This window comes from Euprymna scolopes, chromosome 12 (genome assembly GCF_053919585.1).
Source record: "Euprymna scolopes isolate OS-2025 chromosome 12, ASM5391958v1, whole genome shotgun sequence".
In the NCBI taxonomy this organism is placed as follows: domain Eukaryota; kingdom Metazoa; phylum Mollusca; class Cephalopoda; order Sepiida; family Sepiolidae; genus Euprymna; species Euprymna scolopes.
Genome location: NC_136493.1, coordinates 27,362,259 through 27,388,058, shown reverse-complemented (window position 1 = coordinate 27,388,058; position 25,800 = coordinate 27,362,259). Strand labels below are relative to the sequence as shown.

Here is a 25,800-nt window from a genome sequence, read left to right as displayed (position 1 = left end):
TTTGATGTGTTTAATCTTTCATGGGCAAAACTTTTGCATTTATAGATATGGAATTTTTCCATCTCTAAGATGTTTTTTGTGTCTTTATAGTTGTCGACGGTGACAAGTAGATTGCCATTTTTCATTTTTTTTGCTGTTTTTGGGTTGCTGTTTTGAGACAGTATTTTTTCAATTAAAAATGGAGATAGATCGCTGATCTTTTTTCCTTCTAAGGTTTCGATTACTATGAATATTGAGTATTTTTCTTTATCAATTATTTCATAGTTATATTCTTGCTTACTGTCTGAGCTGGTTACGTCAGAGTGGCTTCTTTTCGATTTTGTTTTATTTTTTTGTTTTCTGGGTTTTTTGTTTGGGTTTATTTTATCCATGGAAGTTTGTTTAGATTTTCATCTCTCTTGCTCCCCACCCTCCTCAGAGCCCGAAACTGGGAGATGTTAGGAGGGAAACCCATTCGCCCTTTCATCTCAGGGATACAAAAAAGATATACTCAATTGGTTGAGTTTGTTCCATCATTTCCTGTTTCCTCCTTTAGTTTCTTCTTTCCCAGTTTGATAGAAACATTGGTTAGGGAGCAGTTGTGTGGTTTTGTCTCATCAATTGATGGACCCTTGCCATCGCCTTCTAACACTTAACTGGTTTATCTATGTTTGTAGTAATAAGATGTTGTATTATCTTTAGATTAAATTTATTTATTTATTTTTTTAAAATGTTATAATTGACATTTTCAGTGCAAGTGTTAGGGTTTGACATGACTAGCCGTTTGATCGGATCGGGCCTCTTCGATTGCCCATCTAGTCTAGTACAAAGCCAAAGTGGAGTGTTGCAACTGATACCTTTATTTTCCCTAGGCATCAGTTGCTCAGCCACCAGGATCCTTTTCCTAGGCATCATGGGTTGCCACCCACGGCCAACAGGTAGCCCCATTGAGGGACTATTACCCTCTGCAGGGGGGCAGTCGGCATATTCTAATGCCCCACCGACAGGGCCGTCCTCATGTAAGTAAGATATACTAGATAAGTGAAAATGATATTAGGATAAGGTTAGAATCGAACCCTGTAAGCAAGTGTTAAAGATAATGGTAAAATGGAATGTTAGAAATTAAGTCCATTGTTAATTCTATTAGAAATAGTTAAATATTGTTTATGTCGGAAAAAGAGTCGATTGTCCATTTTTTTAGAAATCTGAATATTAAATGTCAGTTAAATGAATGAACAATGCGACATAAAATATATTGTTTAAAAATAGGTTAGAAATAGAATTGAAGATTGTTTTGTTTTCCAAAAGTGTGTTTGGACAAACATATGTAAAGCCACGTGAAAATTAATCACATTTGAAAACCACACTTCTGACGTCATAAACAAATGAGATTTCTCAATATAGGAACCTAAGGGTTCAAAGTTAGAAGTCAGTTGGAAGTGACACAGTTGAAAATCAAGAGAGTTGATGAGAGAGTCAGTTGGAGAGGAGAGCCCCTTAGAGGTGAAGAGAGGAAAAGTACACCATGCAGATCCAAGTTGAATTCCTGATGTCACCGATCGGCCGATTGAAGAATAAAGAAACCGACTATGCTTGTAACTATTTGTCTCGTGTCGTCATTCCTTACAACAGAAAAGGTAAATGTGTTTTTATCATCATATAACGAACTTTGTACAACCCTTCCAAGTATAATGTGCCTCCTCCTAATATGTGTTATAAGAACTTATGTATGAAGTGCTCCTCTATATGTGTTAACAAAAATCATCCCAATCAGATATAAATCTCTCCCTCATCACCACCATCGTCGTGTTTTATGATCCCTGTATTATAAGTATGCCATTATACATGTCCCGTTAATATGTTCCCAATATGAGACCCTTGCTAGACAACATCTATTATGATTTGGTGCACGTTGCCAGGGCACCCTACAAGGGTACGGAAAAAAAAAAAAAAAAAAAAAAAAAAAATCGAACTTTGCTTATACCACGGAACACAACTAAGGGTCCTTTGAAAAGAAAAAAAAATGTGAAGGAAAAAAAAAACTGCTAGACGAAATTCACACAAACACAATAATCAAGAAAAAAAAGAAACACACTTACAATATGAAAAGTGTATAAAAAAAGTCACAAATACGGTCCTTAAAACACACAAAAAAATGCTAGACCATTTATCGCACACATACACACAATGTCAAAAGAAAAAAAAGAAAAAGAATCATATACTTACACAAAAAATGTATTTAAAAAAAAAAAAAAAAGAGATGATATGCCACAAAAAAGGAAAAAAGAAACAGTTGTAGAAACGAAAAAAAAAAAAATAAATACTCATACAGGAATACGCCTGACAGACACGCTACAAAATCCCATACTTACACTGTAGAGATATCTTGATGCCGTAAAGCCTCCTACTCTATAATAGTTTCTTCCTTCAAACTGACTGTACTGAAATGCCAACGTTAAAGTGTACTTTGAACAGATATCTTGCTACCCAACTCCCTACATAGTATCAGTGCTAATCTAGTCCCAAAATAGTAGCTCTTTACGACTTGATGGCACTGTTCCTTTTAGGCTGAATAAACAGTAGAAATGAATAAATAAAACCAGTCACTTAAAACTTATTTTGTACTTAACATCTGTTGTGCCAGGTGTCTACATACAGCTAATATATGTAGGAATAAAGACCCATAAAACAACGGTCCATAAAAAATCCAATTACTTGAGGCCCCTCGCGCTGCTCTCCAACTTTTAGTTTCGGAGAGTTTGAAAATATGGAAAGAGACAGACAGACATATAGCCTTTTATATATTAGATTTTATATAGATACATGCAATAGCTTTATTGCTATTTACAATAATTGAAGTTATTTAAAAGAAAAATTAATAGGTCACTAAAAACCTTTTTAAAATAAAACTAACACTGTTCATGAGAATTTTTACTGACAGACACGAATGAGCAAATAAAAAGAGGGAAAGGTGGCTTTAATCCCTTTCCCGCCCTCCCACTTCCTCATTTTGCATTTGTGTTTAAAAGTTGGTTTCCAGCGTTTAAGATGACGGACTTGATTTTTAACAACTAAATTATAAGTGTTATATATTAGCGTGCTGGGGCAACCCCAAGATAACTGGATAATTATTATAATTGTTATTAATATTTGTAAAAATAAAATGTCAGGAAAAATGTTATCAAAGCGAAATAAATACTTACAGATAAAATTATTCATGTTAAAATAATTCCCCAAAATGTTAACTTATTAGTTTAAAGGCACACACACACACGTTTTTTTTTGAATGTGTAAATACATGTGAAATGGGTTGTCAGTGTGTTTAATGCGATAAGTAATAAACCAGAAGGTTTCTCTTTTGTATGTATGTGATTGGAAGAGGCCATATTGAAATGCAAGCGAGTGTTCAGTTTTGAGGCCTATACTGTTAATCTAGAATGTAGGAATGCTTAGAGTTCAGCCAATCAAGAGCCAGTGTATACAGAAAGGGAGACGACATTAATTCTGTAGATAAAAAGTGGTAAGAGTATGCGATGGGTATGAATTCTGTACTCTGTTAATGATGACGTAGACACAGGAAAGTAAGAAAAAGTATAAATTCACGCAGTGAAGAATGGGGTCGTAAGAGAACTTATGAAATAGGGATTAAAATAGAACTACTTCCTCTGTAGGTTATGATGATGATGTCGCTCCTAGGAATAAATGTAATGTTTTAATATGAATTAATGTGTCTAAAATATTGTTCTATAGTTAAATAAGGTAATGGCTAATAGTGTAAACATAATACATTTGTATGTGCCATCTGTTGTTGCAAACCTACAGTATTTTGGTCCAGAGAGGAAAAACTGTGCCTCTTATTATACATAGGGATAATTATTTTCAAAGCCAGACAATGTCACAGCTCATAAGAGCAATGACAGCCAACAAACCAAAAGTCCAAGACTTGAGTTTCGCTCTCATTTGAGCTCATCAGTTAAACACATCTGAGCTCTGGATTTGAAATCTGAGCCTCTTGCATGCGAGGCAAGCACTCTACCAACTGAGCAAACACGCCACACAAGAAAGCCTATTAACTGACACAGATCAAGCAAACCACTGCGAAATCCGATAGTGGAATGAACCTACCTCATACTGAACACGGGACGTGGTCATCGCAACCAGCCATAACCCAAGCCGACTTCTCACAAGTAGGAATTTTATACTTGTATGTTGGCTGTCATGGCTCTTGTAAACTGTGATATTGTCTGGCTGTGGAAATAATTATATATTCTCTCACATTCTGAAGATTCTATTGCTGATTGCTAGGTTAGCCTATCATGATGGCATCGCCTTACGAGTATAAAATTCCTAATTGTGAGATGTCGGCTTGGGTTATAGCTGGTTGCAATGACCACATCTCTTGTTCGGTATGAGTTAGGTCCATTCCACTGTCGGATTTCACCATGGTTTGTTTGATCTGTGTCAGTTAATAGGCTTTCTTGTGTGTGTGTGTGTGTGTGTGTGTGTGTGTGTGTGTGTGTGTGTGTGTGTGTGGCGTGCTTTCATAGTTGGTAGAGTGCTCGCCTCACATGCAAGAGACTTGGGTTTCAAATCCAGAGTTCGGATGTGTCTAACTGATGAGCCCAAATGAAGGTGAAACTCAAATCTTGGACTTCTGGTTTGTTGGCTGTAATGACTCTTGTGAGCTGCAACGTTGTTTGGCTGAAACTGAAAATCTATCAACATCATTACACACACACACACACACACACACACACACACTAAAAGTTTTACACCACTGTTATCTTCCCTTACAAAAGATTACAATCAACACAACACCACTTAACTTTATACCTAGAATACTTATAGCAATTTTGATCAACATCTATTTGAGGATTTTGTTTCTAGAAAATGCCTAAAATTTAAGGCTTCAGCTGAAAAAAATCTTGCTTAATTGCAGGATCCAATTTAATGTAAATCTGAAATATTTGAATTTACAAATGTAAGGTTGTGTCTATTTTTTGCCCTGAAGCCCTTTAAAATACACCCAAAAAACTGAAATTTGATGAATATTATTAATTCATGCTTAATCCCTATCATTAAAATTCCACAAAACTCAGGTATCTGAATTTTCATAAAACGGCTTCAGCTTTTTGTAAAAAAAAAAAAAAAAAAAAAAAAAAAAAACCCTTACACGTCTAGCAACCGTGTTCCAAGAAAGTAGGGCCAGAAAAAAAAAAAAGCAACTGGCATACTTTCTTTTCATCCAGAAGTCTGTCATTTTTCTAGTCAATTCAAATCTGTAAATAAACTTTAGAGTAGCTAAACTAGTCTTGTGGCCAAAACGGATCTTGATGGGAAGCCAGAATTAACTTTTCTTGGCAACAGACAACTAAAACTAAGCAGCATAACATAGTAATTCCCACCCACTTGATTTTTCCGTTCAAATTCAATGTGAAATTTGATTAAATTCTATGCTATAGAATTTAGATGTAACTGCGCACGTATAAAAAGTTTTAATAAAAAATAATCTTGTATTTAAAATGTACTTTATATAATAAACATTCAAGTTAAAATAAAAATTATGAAAATAAATAAAATAATTGAAATACTTTCCGAAATATTGTGGCACGGATACTCCACCTGACCACTTAACGTGTGTAAGAACACAATGCATGTAAAATATTTGATTTCTTTTTCAGCACAACAATATATCTTATTAATTTTTTTATTTATTAAATATTTGAATATCTTTTATTCAAATATTAAATATTTAATAAATATTTGAATAAAAAATATCCAAATATTTAATAAACAAAAAAGGGGTGACATAAATAAACAAAGGGCAGATAACTCCCTCAACACTCAAGTGAACATAATTAAATACTACAGAATCGCTAATACACACGCACGCACACACACACACACACACACACACACACATTAAATCAATAAAAGATGAAACTGCATAGCCTGTCTAACCATCATATCTTAATTGTCTTCATTTTGTGTCTATTCATTACACCTCCACATTGTATTGCCTCCTATAAACTTAAATTTCTTCGATATAAAATAATTGCTTTCTGCAAATTTCAGACATTAAAAACGATTTAATTTGCTAACAAATTCATATCTTATGATATTATTAATCTGCTGACAGATAAGATTATCTTTCTATAGTTAGAATCAACTATGAAACCTTTGGCTTATGGGAAAAAAGAGAACATACCTCAAAAATGGTATAGACTATCAGACAGATGGTATGAAAAATACTATCTTGGCGAATATCAGGTTAAACCCCTAGGCGATTTACTATTTCTTTTTACACTAACATGGTTTATTTTTATATATTTACTATCAATAATAATAATACAAAAAAATTCATGTCTTTTTTTTTTTACATGGAGTTCACCACTTATCAAGGCCCAATGGCCACTCGGGGATAAGGGTTATAGTGTAGCAATAGTATTGGAGAATTGGTAAGGTGTCATTACTTAGGGTGGGGGGCAGTTCATCAGGAATTTGTTTGTGTTGGACTTGAAGACATCAAGGTTGAAATCGGGAGGGAAACAGGCAAGCGGAACTGCGTTCCACAGGCGTGCAGTTCTAAGAAAGAAACTTTGTTCATGGAATCTACGTTTTGATTTAGGCACAGATAAGGAGTGGGGAAAATTATTGACGGTGGTTTAAGCTAGTCGGGTGATTTTTGAAAAAGATTGGCGAGGGGGGACCAGAGAATGGAGCTCAAACGAGCACTTGCCATGGAAATAACGATAGAACAACGACAGGCTCGCTACGTCCCTTCTGTGGGGAAAGAGGTTGTAGAGTAAAGAAAAGGGCATCCCCCACCAAGCCACGAAGTCTATTTTGTACTCTGTCAAGGTAGGATAGGCTGTTTTTTGCAGCTCCCGCCCAGATGTGGCAGCAGTACTCCATCTTTGGACGTACTTGGCTCTTATATAGATAGAGAATTGCATCATTAGTGAGATATCTTCTGGAGCGGTAGAAGGATCCCACCATTTTCCCAGCGACCTTGGCCACAGACTTGATGTATGTGTTCCATTTAAGATCAGGAGTAAAGGTCAAACCCAGAAGCTTATCAAAATATGTGGCCTCCTCTAGAGGAGAGCCATCCATTTCAATTGATGCCAGATGGGGATCAGAGCGTTTATGATGTAGAGATAGGAGCTTGGTCTTAGATGCATTAAAGGTAACCAGCCACCTCTTTCCCCACTGCACCACGCGCTCAAGATCAGAGGAGAGAGAATCAGAGAGAACATCATCATTTACGGCCTTTGATGTGTTGCCATAGATGTCTTGAAAAATGCTGAAAAATCTCGATTGTTAGTCACATGCGTAAAAAACATTTTTTCACCAATCACGTATTTGTTGCTTTAGTGGTCAGTATCTTTAAACGATAAATATATTTCCTACGCAATCACATTGCAATATAAAAAAAATAAATTATAATTTAAAAAATTTATTTTAAATGCTGCAATACAATCGTGTAAGAAGCATAAACAAATAGTGATTATTGAAACTGAATATGCCGGCATATTGTTTTTTTGTTTTTTTTTTACCAATCACGTATTTGTTGTCTTAGTGGTCAATTAAATTAGCAAATATATTCATTCAAATTTCCTACACCACTACATTGCAACATAAAAAATAAATATTTTTGAAATTCATATTTAATGTTTAAATAGAACCGTACAAGAAGCATAAATGAGTAGCAGTTATTGCCGGTGTATTTTTAGGTTCGCGTGAACGTACGTATGCACACACACACACACACAATTCCTATTTACTTGTCTCCTCACGAGGGCAGAGTTAGACACAAGGTCGGTTCTTAGTGTGTGGAAAATCCAGCTCCTGAAAAGGGGATACTCTGGAGAGGAACAAAAATAAAAATTGCCTCAGTCTAGAAAGATTTTTCCTCCACTAATGAAGGACAAAAACAGTGAAGTGTAGTTTGCCCTCTGTTTCTCTCCCTCTCTATCTCTCCCTCCACCTCTCTTCGAGCCCCCTTTCTCTCACTCCCTTTATATCTCTCTCCCCCTCGCTCTTTCTCTAACTCTCCCTCCCCTTTCTATCACTCAATCCTCTCTCTCTCTCTCTCCCTCTTTCTGTATTTTTCTCTTTCTTTTTTTTTATACCTTCCTCTCTAATCCCTCATCCTACTTTAGTCACCTAAATTACTTACAGTGAATAAGGCATTGTCAAAACATTGATAAATCCTGTTTTAGTCACAAATTACTTACCGCGAGAATAGAAAGTTATTTGAAAATTACTGCTAATTAGAACAGCACCAGGAGGAACTGGTAAAACCTTTCTCATTAAATTGATTTTGGTAGCTATTTGATTACAAAATGACATAGCTTAACTCTTGTTTCATGCAGAATAGCTGTGACCTGACTACCAGGTAGAAGAACTGCTCATTCTGCTTTAAAATTACTATTAAACATTCAATTTTTCAAACTCCCATGTTCAATATCTCCAAAACATCCAGTATAGGAAAAATATTGCAGAAATGCAATCTTATTGTTTGGGATGAATGCACAATGGTTCACAAAAAGATCGCTTGAGGCTCTTGGTCGATCCTTGCAAGATTTGCCTGACAATATCAGACCATTTGGGAATGCGATAATATTGCTTGTAGGAGATTTCAGACAAATGTTACCTGTAATTCCTCAATTAACACCAGCAGATGAAATAAATGCTTGCCTCAAATACTCTACTTTTTAGCATTATGTGAAGATATTAAACTGCACTCAAAATATGCGTGTCCAATTGCAAAATGATCAATCCGCATAGAAATTTTTGTATCAATTGTTCGAAATTGAGAACAGCTGAGTTAAGGGCAAATTTTGTTGCCTCATAACTTTTGTAATTTAGTTATATGAAGAGAAGAGTTGGTAAAAAAGTTTTTTTCAGATATTCAAATTAATTATAAGAATTCCAGTTGGCTAAGTTAACGCGCTATTCTTCTAGCTCAAAACAAAGACGTCCATGAACATAATATTATTTAGTTTAAAATTCCAAGCGAGGTAGTCACAAGTCCGTCGACACTGTTGTGGAAGCAGATGAAGTGGTTAATTATTCAACAGAATTTTTGAATTCACTAGATTTGCCAGGGATGCCACTGCATGTACTGCAATTGAAAATTGCCATATGAATCATCATGTTGCAAAACATAAACCAATCCAAGATTTGCAATAGCACATGGCTTGTAATAAAAAAAAATTAATAAACAACATCATAGAAGCAACAATTTTGACAGGACCTTTCAAAGGTGAAGATGTTTTCCTTCCACACATTTATATAACCCCATCGGATGTGCCATTTCAATTTAGGAAATTGCATTTCCTAATTCGATTATTGTTTGTAATAACTATCAACAAAGCTCAGGGACAATCTTTACAATTGTGTGGCTTACATCTACACACTGACTGTTTCTCATATGGACAATTTATGTTGAGTGTTCAAGAGTTGGCAAACCAGAAAATCTCTATATCTGCTCAGAAAATGGAACAACAAAAAATTGTGTATCCACAAGAATTGAGCCACAGCAACACGTGCCAGGGTACAGCTAGTGTGTACATGCATATATATATATATATATATATATATATATATATATATACATACTAGCAAAAGTACCTGTCATCAACTGGGTTCAAAAACAGCCTACAGAAAATGGACTCTGATTTATGAAAGTATGATAGGTTATGAAAAGGAAGGGTTGTAAAGAGATAGCTTTGTAGTCCTTCTGCTGAAATATCTGGTGGAGAGGGTATCACGTACTTCTTTTTTGGGGCGATTACATTTACATGTTTTCATCCGTACTTTTATTTTTGTTGTGGGGGTATCCACGTTGCCCATGATGAAAATGATTAGTATACAGGTGTGTTTCAAACAGAACTTCATGTCAACCCAGGCAATGCTGAGTACCCATGCTAGTATATATATATATATAAATACTAAATCACATAGTATAGCAACGCATTTTACGAAAGTTTACAGGATAGACTAATAAATTTGTCGCCCTAGAAAAGACGACATGACTCCATTTCCATTTGATGAAAACCGGTTTTCTTTTTTTGTTGCAAACCATCTACCAGTTGGCCAGTTGTGTACAAATTCCAAGAGCTACAGGAGAACTTCTATCATGTCTGAAAGTGACACAATGTTCAACGAGCGAGATCAAAGATGCATTGCTATACAACTAATGCTCTCTACCGATCCAAGTTATGACAACAGGACCATTGCCAGTACCCTTAAAATGCATCGCTGGATTACCATGAATAAAAAAGACGTGCCCAGAGTGATGAAAACAAAGTTTCCAACCACGGTTATGGTCTTTGGTTTGGTTTCAAGTGAGGGCCACATCATGCCACCTCACATTTTCAAATTCAGCTTGAAAGTCAACACCAAACTGTACTTGGATGTGCTGAAGAGTGTGGTGATTCTCTGGTGCAACCAAGTGGCTGCTGGTAGATCCTGGGTGTGGCAGCAGGACTTGGTGCTGGCCCACAAGCCCAAAGACACCCAGGCTTGGTTTCAAAAGGAGTGCTACGATTGTATCTTTCTTTCACCGACTCTTCCCTCGACCTAAACACACTGGACTACTCCGTTTGGTCATACGTTAAGAATATCACCAATATGTCCTTCCACAACACCAAAGCCAGACTAATCGCAGAGTATTTGCCGAACTCCCAGTTCTGGACGTGTATCGAAACGGAAATTGATACTGAAGGCGGCTACATTGAATAGATATCAACTCTACTACATAATAAAATTACCTGAATTGATTTTTTTTTCAATAAAAGTTTTAAAATAAAGCTGTAGTGTTGTTTTCTTTAAGGCGACAAATTTATCATTCCATCCTGTACGTGAAACAAACTGGCAAATCTAGCATTGCAAAAGTAAATTTATTAAAAGGAAGAGTCGAGGGTTAACAGGAAAGTTATCCGAAGCAAGAGATTAAATTGATTCGATCATCTCTGGAGATAAGGTATTCACAATAAGCGAGTAGAACTCTAAAGAATTGGAAACGGTTGGTGAGTGAAGACGTCAGACAATTGGGATTAATGAATTAAAACGCACGTAATAGAAACCCCGAGACAATAAAGTTCATCAGGTGAAAAAGGACTTAAAAAAAAAAAAAAAAAAAAATGCTTGAAAAGTCAATGAATGTGAATTTTATAAAGTTTCGTCTTACGTTTGCACTGCATTCAACCCTGCAGCATACATCTTTTGAAGTCTGTCTGTCCAATAGTACTTGGGCGTCCGGAAATAATGCATACTGCCAGACACATAGCGGAATGGTTTGCCATCTTTAACAAATGTGTTTCTTTCGTAGTCGACACCAAATGTGTAGTTCTTCACCTTAAGAGAGAATAATTTATTTTAAAGAGAAAACAGACATTTTAAAATGCACATTAAATGATTTTAGGACAATTGTTAGAAATCGTATTAATACAAAATTGTTTTTAGCATTTAAAATGTTTATTCATGCATTAGAAAGAATAAAATATAAATTCTTTCATGAAAACGTATCTATAAAAATAGTGGGAGGAGGGAAGATTGTAAAATGAAAACAAGATATTTTAAAATACACATCAAATAATTTTAGGACAATTGTTAGAAATGTTCTATCTCATGGAAGTAGGATTAATACGAAACTGTTTCTAGTATTTAGAACGTTTATTCATGGATTAACAAGAATAAAATATGAATTCTTTCATGAAAACGTATCTATAAAAATAAGGATGAGGGAAGGATTGTAAAATGAAAACAGAAAAAATATATTATATGTTAAAAGAATGTCAATTTTTAAAATGACAATATTGTAATAATCTTTTCAACCACTAATAGCGCATGAATCAGAATAAATACATAAATAATGTTAAGTCTGCTTCAACCTCCAGAAAGACTGGTAAAATTTAGTCATAAAGTTACACTCTTCTAGAGATTGAAAGTTCAATCCCCAGTGTGGGCAACACTTGATATACCATTGCGAATTAATTACTTAGGACTTTTACCCAGTCATGACTGATGGAACAAGAACATGCTACCCCTGTAAATTAAATAAAGGATTTTGTTCAAAATTCTGCGCAGATTCCAAAGTTTGACAGGAAAGATTTCCAGGTTTGACAAGATATACTATAGGTCTGGAGTTACACGGAGGGAAACGTTGTGAAAATAACTGAAGATGAGAAGAGTAGTCCGAGAAATTAAAATCATACTAACAATTTATTGTTCAGAAAAACATGATGTCATGATTCCCAAGAAGAATTGATTATTCAAAATGAAATAGATTTTTTAAAATTTTATTTATCTCAAGCAAGATATTGTAACCAAGAGGTAATGGATTACTGAGATTTGGGGCCCAGACTCAAGGGGAAATTGTGCATTAAAATTTTTAGACTAGGTTGGACTAAATGGGTGCTTATTAGATGTCAGAAAACAAAGTTCATATAAGTAAAGTATTAGCCAAGTATTTCTAAAAGCCACTGGAGATAAGTACAGGGTTCCTTTCTATGTGTGACATAAGTTATCCAGATATTATACAACTATCGACAGGTAGCGCTACGCTTATCTACTTTTTCACTATTGGTAGACAAGCTGTCCAAGCTAGTATGCTCAACCAGTCAGAACAAAAGTGACCCAGACTAGTCATGCAAGAGCAGAAATTGTACCAAGTTGTCCAGAAAACAAGACAGATGGTGAGCTGGTATTTATTGTTCTAGACAGGAAAATAGGCCAAATACTGCGCTTGGTTAATAGAATTGCAAGCCGACAGTATAGTCTTTGCTTACTTATAGAAATACGACATACACATAACTTCAGGTTATTTTTTATAAGTTAAAATTTCAACCCAAAGTTAATGACAAAAAAAAAAAATTTCAAATAATTTTTAAGATTTTAAAACTTGGTGATTATGCATATCAACTTACTCAAGCCATTGATTGTTGCCTATGTCATGACACATCATAGGAAACCGACGGTGTTAGTCAATTTGGTGATTCTGCCCAATTATGTTCCATGATTTCTTGTTAAGTTTCATTTCAATAGTGTTTTTAATTATAATAAAAATATACGTAACTGAATTTTTTACTCCAAATAAATATGTTTATTTCACACAATTACTGTCGATAATTTGTTTCATTTTCTCATAATTTTTTTTGTTTACTTGCCTCCCCACGAAGGCAGAGTTAGACACAAAGTCGATTTTTTATGTGGAGGGAAACCAGACCTCCCACCCCCACCCCAATGGCACTCTGGTTAGTAACAAAAATAAAAATGTATCAATCATGAAGAATTTCTCCGTCATTAACAAAAACAAAAAAATTGAAGTGTAGCATCAGAACAGATACTACACTTGGAGTTATATATTTTTTCTTTACTCAAAAAAGTTTACAACAAAACAGAAATAAACAAAAAATTAGGCACAAGGCCACTCAAAAATTGGGGAGAGGGTGTCTATGGTCATACTCATCACTGTAACTTTGCTAGTCTATGCTTGATCTTAGATAAAGTTCCCATTCAACACAATACCTCAAGCACACCAGAGGTCGTCCTACTTAAGATTCCCAAATCATATCGTGTTTTATTTAAAAAAAAAAAAAAACACAAAATAAATTAGTAAACAGAAAATTTTATAAAATATTGTTTGTTTAATTTTATTTCATTGGCTGCTACACTTTGATCTTGGCCCAAAGTCCAAGAAAAAAGAAAAAGAAAAAAAAAAGGCAACCCTTTATTTTTTTCACAGTATTTTAAATAAATAAGATTTGGTAAACTTCTTTTTTTTTTTTAAATAAATGTTTATTTACGTACTTTTGGATATATTTTTTTAATGTTACATTTAATATTCATCTTTTCTGTGAAAATATGTTTGCAAATAATAAACATAAAAAAATTTAGAGAGAAAAAATTAGTTTATGTTTAAAGACAATATTGAAATGAAACAAAAAATCATGGAACGTAGTTGGGTGGGGAGGGAGTTGACAAATTGACTAATACCGTCTATTTCCTATGACGTGTCATAACAGACAACAAGCAATAGTTCAAGTTAATATGAGTGATGTAAATCTGAAGATAGCGGTGACGGGGAGGGGGCTTAATGTTTAAAAAGAAAATCTCTTGAAAAGATACTTATCAGTTTTCTGAAATTATTTTAAAGATTAGTAAATGGATAGGTACCGGCAAAAATGGACGAATAAAGATAGGGGGACCTAGTTTTGAAAGCCGATTTATCATAATTTTTTGTAAGTTTCCGACTACTTTTTAATTGTATTTGAAAGATTAAAGAATAAAGTTAATTTCCAAAAGGAAAAAAATAATTGTACACGTGAAAAAAAAAAAAGAGTTACGAAAAATATTTTCACGGGGAGTTCACCAATTCAGCTAAATTTTGAAGTTAAATAAATTCATTGTAAAAATCCCATAAAAGATAATTAGTTGTCTGGGTCTATTTCAAAGATAATTCGTAAAGCAAAGTCCTAAGATATTAAATTAAAAAAAAAAAAAAAAAAAAAAAATCTTGTTTGTGCAAAAAAATAGCTTAATAAGCTCAAAAATCGAGGTATTCTGCCTTTCGCAAAATTACAACAAACAGGAGTTTTGTAAACACAGATATACGGAAGCCCAAAATTTCAGCCAGTCGAAAGGCTATTTGAAAATGAAATCATGTAATTCAAAAGAGAGAGAGGTGCTGGTTTTCTCCCCCCCTCCCCCAACCGTGCATCCGAACATTCCTATCCTGAACGTTTGTATCATTTTTATCATTTTTTAATTTGTTTTTAAATTAAATTTTTTTAAAATTATTGTTCAAGATTATATAAAAATTATGTTACGTCAAAAGTTTCACATTCATGCAAGCAAGGAAAATATTAAAATCTTACATATAAAAATCATGCGAAACTTGTAATTTAAAAAAAAAAAAAAAAAGTAGAAATATTTTTTGCAATTATAATTTTTTTGTGTGAAAATATTAAATAAACAATGCTTAATTCAATGATAATATTCGTAGTTCGAGAAATTAATTTTTCTTCGAGTTATATAGAATTCATTAATCTGGACTTTAGGGGCTTTTTTTCGTAATGTTCCTGTAAAAATTCAAAAAAATTTTTTAATTGTTACAATTTACAATGCTTTATTTTCATAAAAAAAGCAAAAATAAATTCATTCATTTTTTTTTTACAACTGAAAACCATAACTTTAGTAAAGGTGTTTTTTTTTTTGTTTAAACAAAATAATACATTTCCACTAAGATTTTAAAAAAAATAATAAGTTCATTATATTTCGTGATCATTATTTGATAAATATTGAAAACTTCATTAAAATTGGTTAATTTCCTGATTTTTGGCGAATTTTTAAGTAAAGGGAGCGGTCAAAATGTTTATACAATTTGAGCATCGGCATTCATTTTGCATGTACCTATAAATTGAAATGTTGAAGCAAATTCCAAAAATAATTTTTTTTTTTTTAATTGAACATGCAGTTTTAATGCCTCTCATCAACGCAACATTAACAATTTTACAGAGTACAATCATAATAGCTAATAAAATTATTTGCTTATTTAATCGATTGATTTCAGCTAAGAATTTATTTCATGGAATTTTAATCATTTCTTTAAAAATACATGTTCTTTATAGCGTTCAATGACAAAACTATTTTCTCTTTTTTTTAATGACATCGTCTGGCAATTAGCAATCTGTATGTAAAAAAAACTTTAAAAAGGTATTACCTATCATTTACAATGAATGACTCAGTCGTGATCCAATCGGAAACAACAATTGCCCAACATTCCCAACAATAATTAAGTATAATTAGTTAAGCAGAGCATTACAAATGAAAAACACTAAGATTTTTTGCAGGGTGCAAAACTCAAATGAACACTTTTAAATCTTCATGAAAATATACTTCATAAACCTTTAATTTGCTTCTCCATGAAGCCATGTCAACAACAGATGTTAGACATGGCAGTTTACAATGACACCATGTCAACAATATTGATTGACCACTTCTTTTTATTCCGCAGACTGCCAACATTTATTTTAGACAAATTTTCTTAGTTAATCCTCCCTTTGACCTAATTTTCACTTTCCTGAATATATAGAGAGACAGATTGTAAACTATTTTCAGTGAACAAGGTTTGAAGAGTTTTATCCTGTACTAGCAGGCTGCCCGGCGTTGCCCGGTCGTAAAATACGCTTAAATATGATATTTTAATTCATGCAGATTACGTATTTAGTATTATAGAGATAATTGTCTATTGATTCTTATATTGAATCTAATATATAGTAGCGAGATAAAAACTAATATATATATATTCACCATATTCCCTCTGCTTCACTTTTTTTGTTTTCAAGTAAGATCTTTGACTTACTTGTTGTTTCATCAAATACTTCTGCATGCAAAATCCGATCCCGCAATTTGCTAATTCTTACCCTCTGATGAGAAGGAAAGTATTTCTTCGAAACCCCGCGGATTAAGGACTATCCATTTATCTAGTGTTTCCTTTTCAGATTAAATATGTTTTTAACTCATTTCAAAGTGTTTTTTAACATATTTTATTAACTGTTTGCTCATATTATAAGCTCTATTTCCTATTTGGTTTTATCAAGCTTTTACATCTGGCTGAGATAATTTTATAAATATTAATTCTTTAATATTTATAATATACTTTAATTTTACCATCTTGGATCATTTTGGTAAATTTAATTGTAATTTTTATTTTATATATATATATATATATATATATATATATATATATATATATATATATATATATATATATATATATATTTCGAACATTGCCATTACTTGATATAGCACAAAAAAAAAAAAAAAGGACATACATACATACAACTTGGGTGCCATCAGCTAGAATTGGGACCAAAACATACAACTCTCCACCCTCATTCCTTAGCCTCTGAGCCATGCGCACATGCATAAATATATAAATTCACCTGTCATCCCGTTTTTTAAAAAGACGGAATCGCTTGATTGAAGACAAGATTCAAGTAAGAGTGCAAGGTCCACAGAGTTTCACAATAATATAGATTTATGAGCCTTGTTTTGGAATAAATTGGTGGGATTTTAATCTTCCTCTCTAGGGAATTAGGGTTTTATCGACAACAATGTCATTTTGTATATACAAACTTGCAATTGCTAACGAAAAAATCTAATAAGGGTTGTAGCTTTCCTAGTCTATTTCTGTCTACGATTTCTTTGTGGTTGGAGAAATGGAAACGGTTTAGAATTCAAGCCTATTTTTACTTATTTTAGAAGAAATGGGCGTTTTTTATTTGACAGTAGAATATGACGAAACGGAACGTTTTTGATCCAATTCCATCCACAGTAGGATTCCTAAGAATGTTTCAACCTCTTTTATTGCTGTTGGAATCCATATTTATGTCTACAAGAAGCTGTTTTGACTATTTTTTTTTTTTTTTTTTTGTAGTGACCTTATTAGCATTAGCTAAAACCTTAAAAATTAAAGGAAAAATGCGTTTTTTTTAGGATATATAGCTTCAGTATTATATAAATTTATGAAAACATTTCTGGTGGCTCCACAGACATGTAACAGCTGATGTTTACATATAGACGTCCAAAATCAAATAATTATATTATGAACGAATCAGAGAACTTTCTGAATTTATTTGTAATGGTCTTTGTGGGAGTCACTTAAATCCTTTAAAAAGCCAGATTTTTCTCCAAAAAACCAGTGGAACCAAGTTGACCAGTCTACAGATCAGAGTTGCTGGGCATCCCTCTATCAGACGTTCCCCACTGCGAAATCTCTCCAGTCACACACAAACATTAACGAACACACAAACACAGACAACTCATTGATTCATTATCACCTGTCAATCTGTATAAACTTATTCATTGAAATATTTTCAATCTTTATCACTGAACTTCTTTTCTAATATGAAATCAAATGAACATTGACTCTCATAAATAACTTCCAATGAATTATAAGTTAGATAAATGGGTAGAGAAGTTTTGATTATATGATTTTCCTGACTTCTGTAAAGCAAGGCTCTTAATTGATTCAAACTTCTTCAATATCTCAACTAATTAATTCCCTTTGTTTTTACGAGAACTAAAAATATTCATGAACATTCTTTGTTTTTCCTATTGTTGTAAACTTCCATTTTAAATATATATATATAAAATATTTATTTTGTGAATATATGCCTTCTGAACTCTTGATTTTGTTTTATCTTTCTCACATTTGATTATAAATCCTGAAAATATTTCTCTGAATCCGGCTCATCCCAAAAATAACCTCCCATTACAAAACACTTAAAATAAAAACATAAAACTGATGTGGAGCATATCCCTATAAAGACATTTCTAGAAAACGGTATGGCAGTCAATGTGTTAAAAATACAGAGAGGAAGGGCACACAAAACAGCACAAAAATAAAAATCGCCAAGTCAAGAAAGATCTCTACTCCTCCGATCAAGGACAAACTGCATATACATTGATCCCAGCAGGAAAAAAAAAAAAATTTGGCTTCAAGTTTTTAAAGTAAAAAATATGGTTGGATATACAGGCAAAAAAGAATATAAGCTTCAATTCAAATTATTCTAAATTGGAGTTAAGGGGTGCAGTTAAACCCTTAATGAATAAAATATTAACTTATGATTTTATTTAAGAAGCTTTGCTAGTTTGGCAATGCACTTTCATGGAAGGTGTTCGACTGAGCTCCAATCTCTACCCCCCCCCCGTGTCAAAGTAATAACTCTCTTTACTAGTAGTATATATATATATATATATATATATATATATAAAAAAAAAAAAAATCTTTTTCCATGTGCTTAGCATCGGGCGAAATTTCCACAAAAAAAATTTCTTCACAAGGATTTCCCATCTACAGAACACACTGCAAAGGAACTGCTTCCTTGAAGGTTACAGCAGTTTTCAAATCAAATATCAACAGATTCCTCTCATCCCTCTAATAACCAAACTTAGTTCATTTCATTAATCATCCTCAATCCACTGATGAGGTTCTTTAATTTTCAACTAGTTACCATTTTATTTCATTAATCCTTTAAAAAGTGGTGGCGATGGATCAGTAAAAAGAAAAAAAAAAAAAAAAAAGTCCTTGTCTAGAATTTCCCTCATATCAAAAAAATAAAAAATAAAGAGAAATCTATATGATGTACATAACTACGACGGAAAGAAAATATATTCCAAAAATCATGTAAATTGATCAAGTAGTTTTATTTTTAAATAATACAATCAAATTTTATGACTAAACTATGAAGAACGATCTCATGCCGCCATCTTGAAAACAGGCTGAATAAGCAAGTAATTCAAACTTGCAAGATTAAAAAAACAAAAAAAAACTATTAACATAGGTGGAGGGTGTCATTGGGAAAACTCAAATTTGCTCCAAAATGATTTTCTTCATAAAAATAAAACTTCTTAATCAATTTACGTGATTTTTGGTGTATAATATTTTCTTGCCGTCACAGACACGCACATCAGATTTTTCTTTATTTTTTTTAATATAAGAGAATTCTGGATAAGGACAAATAAATCATTTTTACAATTGTATTTATTGAAATTTACAGCACTCGTGCACAGGTACAACTTTTTTTTTGTTTTCAGTTGGGACATTTGGAGAGTGCATAGCAGGTGCAGACAAGCATACATCAGGAGCAGACAAATGCAATTTAGGAATAATTTTCTCAAAATTCACATCCATTTCAATAATGCATGTTCATGTATTATTGAAAAGAAAAATATTGTTATACTTTTCTTTAATTCCAGAAATGTGTTAGAAAAACTTTGTTTATATTTTCTGAAAAATAAAGTGTCTATTTTGTTAATAATAATAAAAAAAAACTATTATTATAAGTTTATTAGATTAAAAAAAAAAAAAAAACTTCCAAAAAACATGCATTCAAAAATTTCACAATTCTGTTTTTTTTTTAAATTTATTTGGTCCTGAAATTGCATTTGTCTGCCCCTGCTATGCACTCTCCAAATGTCCCAACTGAAAACCAAAAAAGCTGTACCAAAATACAAGTGCACAATTTATTTCTCATAACTTGTTAGCAAAATTAAAATCATAATCAATCATTAAATCAACGTTAGTTATTGATTGATTGCCGGTTTGATCCACCCATTAATGTCAATTTCAAGGAAATATTAGTAATGTTAAGCAGACAACAAAAAACTATTAAATTGAGGAGAAAGTTCTTGTGAAATTTTTAATTTTGATTTCAAATGATGTATTTTCAAATAAGTTTCTCTTATAATGCCTTTACTTTATATATCATTTTAAAGAGTGTTTTTCGCTCCATCTAAGCATTTAAATTAAAATCGTTTTAAAACAATTATGTCTCCTCTTCAGAACATTGAATTCAAGATGGAAAAAAAAAATTTGCATAATTTTCTTATTTTAGTTCAAGCTAGGCCAAAAGAAAAACTTCTGAAACAGCTCGCAATATCAACAAAGCATTTGACCCAGGAATCACTACTGAATGCACAACACAATGGTGGTTTAAGAAATTTTGTGACAGCAACGAGTCTTGAAAATGATGAGCATAGTGGTTAGTCATCTGATGTTCACAACGATTAATTAAAAACCTTAGTGGAAGCCAATCCATGCACAACTGTTCAAGAACGTGCTTCTGAATTAGACATAAAATATACGGCGATTTCCAACCACTTGAAAGATTGGAAAGACAAAAAAATTTGATAAATGGTTGCCTCACGAATTGAATGACAACCAAAAGAAATGCTGTTATGAAGTGTCATCTTCCCGTTAACACAACAAAAATGACATGTTTCTTGACTGGATTGTGACTTGTGATGAAAAGTGGGTTCTTTATGACAACCAGTGACGCTCAGTTCAGTGGTTAGATGCTGACAAAGCTCCATGACACTTTTCGAAGCCAGAATTGCACCAAAAGACGGTTATGCTGACTGTTTGGTAGTCTGTGACCTGTCTATCATTGCAGTTTTTTTGAATGCAGGCGAAACCATTATTATTTTATATTCTTTTTCTTCTCTCTTTTCTTATGAATTTCTTCTCCCTTCAATTCTCTTTTTCACCCTTTCTCTCCAAGAAACTGTATTATCTCCCAAGGTTCAATTTATTTATCTGTCCAAACTAACTTATCAGCTAACTCTCGAATTTTCCAAGTTTCGTTTCCTGCTCACTTGGTGGTCTGACAATTAACCAGACCAGGTGACTTTATGACAATCTTTTTCAGCTAACAGAGCAGACCTCTCGTCGCCATGTCCACTTCTCTTTTCTGTTTATCATATCAGCAATAAAACATATTCCAGACTTTTGGAGAAAAAGATAAATTTCTTATAACTATGTCGAACACCCCAACCAACTCTTAGCCTATAGTAGGGTGAATTGGCATTACCCGGGCAGGTAACATCGTTACAGGTAAATCTAAAAAACGAAGGAAATTTTTAAAAAATAGTTAGAGCCAGGTATGCCCTAAAATGGAGTACTGTTGCCACATCTGGGCAGGAGCTGCTCAGCGAACCCTATCCAGCCTTGATATACTTCAAAACCAACTTCGAAATTTGGTAGGTGATGCCCTTTTCTCTTCTCTGAAACCTGTTTCCCACGGAAGAGATGCTGCGAGTCTCTCTCTGCTCTATCATTACTTTCATGACGAGTGCTCGACTGAACTCCAATCTATGGTCCCCCCAACCAAACTTTCACAAAAAACACTTGACTAGCTACAACCACTATAAATGATTTCCTTCACTCTCTATCTGTGCCTAAATCTAAATGCAAATTCCATAAACAAAACTTCTTTCTCAGAACTAACCGCCTGTGGAACACTGTTCTGCTGTCCTGCTTCCCGCTTGAATACAACATTGTAGCTTTCAAATCCAATGTAAACAAGTTCTTGTTGAGCCATCCCTATAAATAATCCAAATTCTACTTAATTTACACCATTAACGATTACTAAACTATCATCTTACATTCATTAACCCTTATCCTCGAGTAGCCTTTGAGCCTTGATAAGTGATGACTCCCGAGTAAAAAAAAACAAAAAAAACAAGTACCATCAACAAATGAATGAAATGCATCAGAAACTTTGAGAACACCATCCAGCATTAGTCAACAGAAAATACCCAATTCTCCTCTAAGATAATGCCCAACCACATATTGCTAAAGCGACCCCGAAGAAGCTGAACGAATTGAACTACCAAAACTGCCACATTCGTTGTACTCTCCAGACCTCTCAGCTACTAACTACTACTTTTTCAAGCAGCTCAACAACTTTCTGTGATAGCAAAAACGCCTTCAACGATTTCATCGCCACCAGAAGTAAGATTTTTACGTTACTGGCATAAATACATTGGTTTTGCATTGGCAAAAGTGTATGGATTCTGATAGTGCTTATTTAGTTTTTATGATATTAAGACCTTTATTATCCTATGTATTCCTTATTGTTTTCACATGTCGCCAGGTTTGTTTTTGTGCGCACAAAGGATTTTTGCACGATTGGTGAGATTTATTTGGCGAGTTTCTACTTGTGTTCTATATAATTTCATTTTTTGAGTGATTATCAAGACTCCCCAAATGACCATCTAATGTCAGCCATTTTTTCTAGTTCTAACTCATGACCTGATACTACTTTTGTTTGAAAGCAAATAAACGCTTTAAAATAAGTTGAAACAAAAACAAAAAAAAAACTTATCTAGGTAGGTAGAAGAGTAACTTCTTTTTGTGTTGTTGGTTATACTGGATTGATTTTTTTTTTTAAGATGTGGGGGGTAAACGAGCTCTGTATGTTTTCAGTTTTATTTTATGGGTAAACGAATAGGTCCTTTGTTTGGGGTCATTTGGACATCTTTTCTGGCATGGTAGCAAAGTTATGGTCAGAGCGAAATCATTCAGAAATAGTTTTTTTTTTTTTCTTTTGTTTACGTATGGAGGGAGTTTGCAAAGAAAATTTGGAGAAGGCATAGTTACAAAAATATTTAGGGCAAAATAAAATAAATAAAACGAAGTGATATAGGCGTTTTTTTCTTTCCACAAAATGCTACATGATCTACGATGGCAAAAATCGTTGCACATTAAAAATAAATAAATAAATAAATAAATAAAAAAAAAAATTGAAAAGGGGGCATTTTTAACACTAGTCAACAACAAAATGTTACCAAAGGAAAGATAAGCTATTCTTCTATCTACCCGGATGTTTTTTTAAACTTATTTTAAAGCGTTTTTTTTTTCTTTTACTTGAAAACAAAAGTACTATCAAGTCTTCAGTTCAGACAAAAGAAATTGGAATTCATTATTGAGATGAGTATTATTTATTATTTTATTGCGCACTATTATCCTCATCTTTCTTAGATATTGTTTCACAACGTTTCGGCCAACTATTCCTCTGGCCTTCGTCAGGTGGCAACTGCGATGGGATAGGAACTCCGAATCTTCTAACAACAACAACTATGGAAGGCAGTAATTGCTGAGAATGCAGTTAGGAGATTCAGAGTTCCTATCCCGTAGCGGTTACCACCTGACGAAGGCCAGAGGAATAGTTCGCCGAAACGTTGTGAAACTCATCTAAGAAAGATGAGGATAACAGTCTGCAATAAAATAAATTAGAAAAGTTATAATTGCGAATTAGGGAAAACAAAAAAAAAGCACTGATAATTTCATAAATATTGGCAAACCAGAAAAGTACCCGATTCGAAGTTAGCAGCAAACGGTGTTTGGTCAGATTCTTTTCCTAATATTAAACTTCATCAGTAATATAACTTGCGGCGAGTGTTTCAATTTCCCAAGTTTATTTATTTATTAACTTGTTAGGTTAAAGTACACAATAGTTAACAAAGAACTTTCCACTTCATATTAAGAATGGCTTTCTAAATAATGTTAATATTTCAGCACTGCCAGTAACTTTTATTAGGTGGATTTCTACCAGCAATTTGTTTTATCAGCGAGATCTGAAAGATATGACGCTATCTAGGTACAGGCAAAAATGGGCGGACAAAAATAGGGGGACCTAGTTTTGAAAGCCAATTTATCATAATTTTTTTGTAGGTTTCCGACAACTTTTTGATTGTATTTGAAAGATTAGAGACTAAACTTAATTTCCGATACGTATCGTATCGACGATTTTCACTTAATCTCACGTAACGCTCAACACTACTTGTTTTTTCGAACCGAATAAACAAACCTAATTTTCCTATTATATATATAAAAAAAATTATTTAATTATTTGTAAATATAAATTTGTAAATCAATCTTGCCAATTTTTTGTATAAAGTAAAAATCGTTTTTGTGAAAGAAAATTAAAAGCAGTAACCGCTAGCGATTGAATCTATTTTCAAGACTTAATAAAAAATAAATTGAATTATGGGAGAGGTGAAATTTTATTTAGACTTTTTTTTTTTTCAGATTATTTTACATACATAAAATGATAAAATAATTATTAGATAAAACTTTATAATTATTTTTTCGCCGCTTCTAAAGAAACCAAATCGACTTTTTTCCAAACTAAAGCTAGGGGGGGGGGTAGCCTGTACTTTTCGAATCGTTCTGCTTTACCGTTGTCAAAGTGCCATTTTTATCTATTTATTCATATTTGCCATTTTTACCGTGCCATTTTTACCGAGTACAACCTCTAACGACATCGCTTTTCGTTTTTTTCTAACGAAGTCTTGATACTTAAAATTTTTTTTTAATGAAAACGCTTTAAAATAAGTTAAAACACAAAACTTATCCAGATAGGTAGAAGATTATCCCACTTTTAGTAACATTTATTTGTTGTATATTTATTTTTTCATCGTTTTTATTGGGGGGGGGGGGGGGGGTATTTTTAATGCACAAACTTTAAAGCTTCTCAGAGATAAAAACCAACAGGTCGATAAAGTTTTCTAACAGATTATATGTTAACAGTTTGGTTATTAACTATACCAGACTTTTGTTGAATTATTTCGTTTTATTTTACGCTATTAGATTCTATTCGGCGCTTTTTAAGGTAGAGGTCAACAGATCGATTTTTTTAAAGTGTGTAGTTTTAAGGGGGAAAAACAGTACTTACTTAACTGTAATGTCGAAAATAGTAATATCTCCAAAAATTACGAAAATTCATCGAGCAGAAAATTATTTATAATTGAAAGTATTTTTACGGAAAATTGGGGGAAATTGCATGTGAGCACCTCGAAGATTGCGAATACAGGGGACATACTTAACTCTTTTCGCCACTCTAATGATTTACATACTATTTAGACCCCCTTTTTAAAAAAAAAATAAAATAATAGCAGTTGTTCAACTCGATGAATTTTCGTAATTTTTGGATACATTACTATTTTCGACATAAGTAGTACGGTTGTTATGCTTAAAACTACATTAAAAAAAAAGAAAGAAAAAGAAATCGATCTGTCGACCTTATCTTAACAAGCACCGCACATCGATCAATAACTTAAGAAAATAATTAAGGTGCTTATGGAAGGGGGGTACTACTGTGCTATTTTATCTAAAGTATTTTCAAGTTAAATTCCTGTTTTACGGTATCTCGTTTATTTAACCGGTAGGTGAAAGTACAGACTAGTTACATAACAGTACACACCCTCTCTACTTTAAAAACAAGTTTCTAAATAATAACGTTATTTCTTCAGCAAGGTACAAAAATTAAAAACAACTTGCGGAAACAGAACGTTTCCTGCTAAACAAAAAGCAAAAGAAATAGCTGGAAATCAAAAGCGAGAAATATGGGTCACATACAAACCTTGTTGCTGATAGAGTTAGCTTGTAAACTGGGTGTCAAACAACATAACAATATAACAAATGGAACAAGACCATGAAGGCCGCTCCATTTTGAAATC

The 25,800-nt window shown here is 33.0% G+C and overlaps 1 protein-coding gene across 2 annotated transcripts in view; it reads right to left on the bottom strand.

The window, feature by feature from the left end:
* The window catches only part of LOC145291218 (beta-galactosidase-like), a 120,021-nt gene that overhangs the window by 67,029 nt on the left and 27,192 nt on the right, over nucleotides 1-25,800 (bottom strand). Inside the window, exons 1-2 of one of the 2 annotated variants that reach the window (XM_080136805.1) lie at nucleotides 25,704-25,800; nucleotides 11,180-11,346 (exon numbers count right to left, since the gene is read on the bottom strand). The exon at nucleotides 25,704-25,800 is cut by the window's right edge and continues 148 nt beyond it. In XM_080136805.1, the coding sequence (XP_079992931.1) occupies nucleotides 11,180-11,346; nucleotides 25,704-25,800 (264 nt within the window). The remainder of the gene's footprint in view (nucleotides 1-11,179; nucleotides 11,347-25,703) is intronic. The other variant, XM_080136806.1, reaches the window with a different exon arrangement.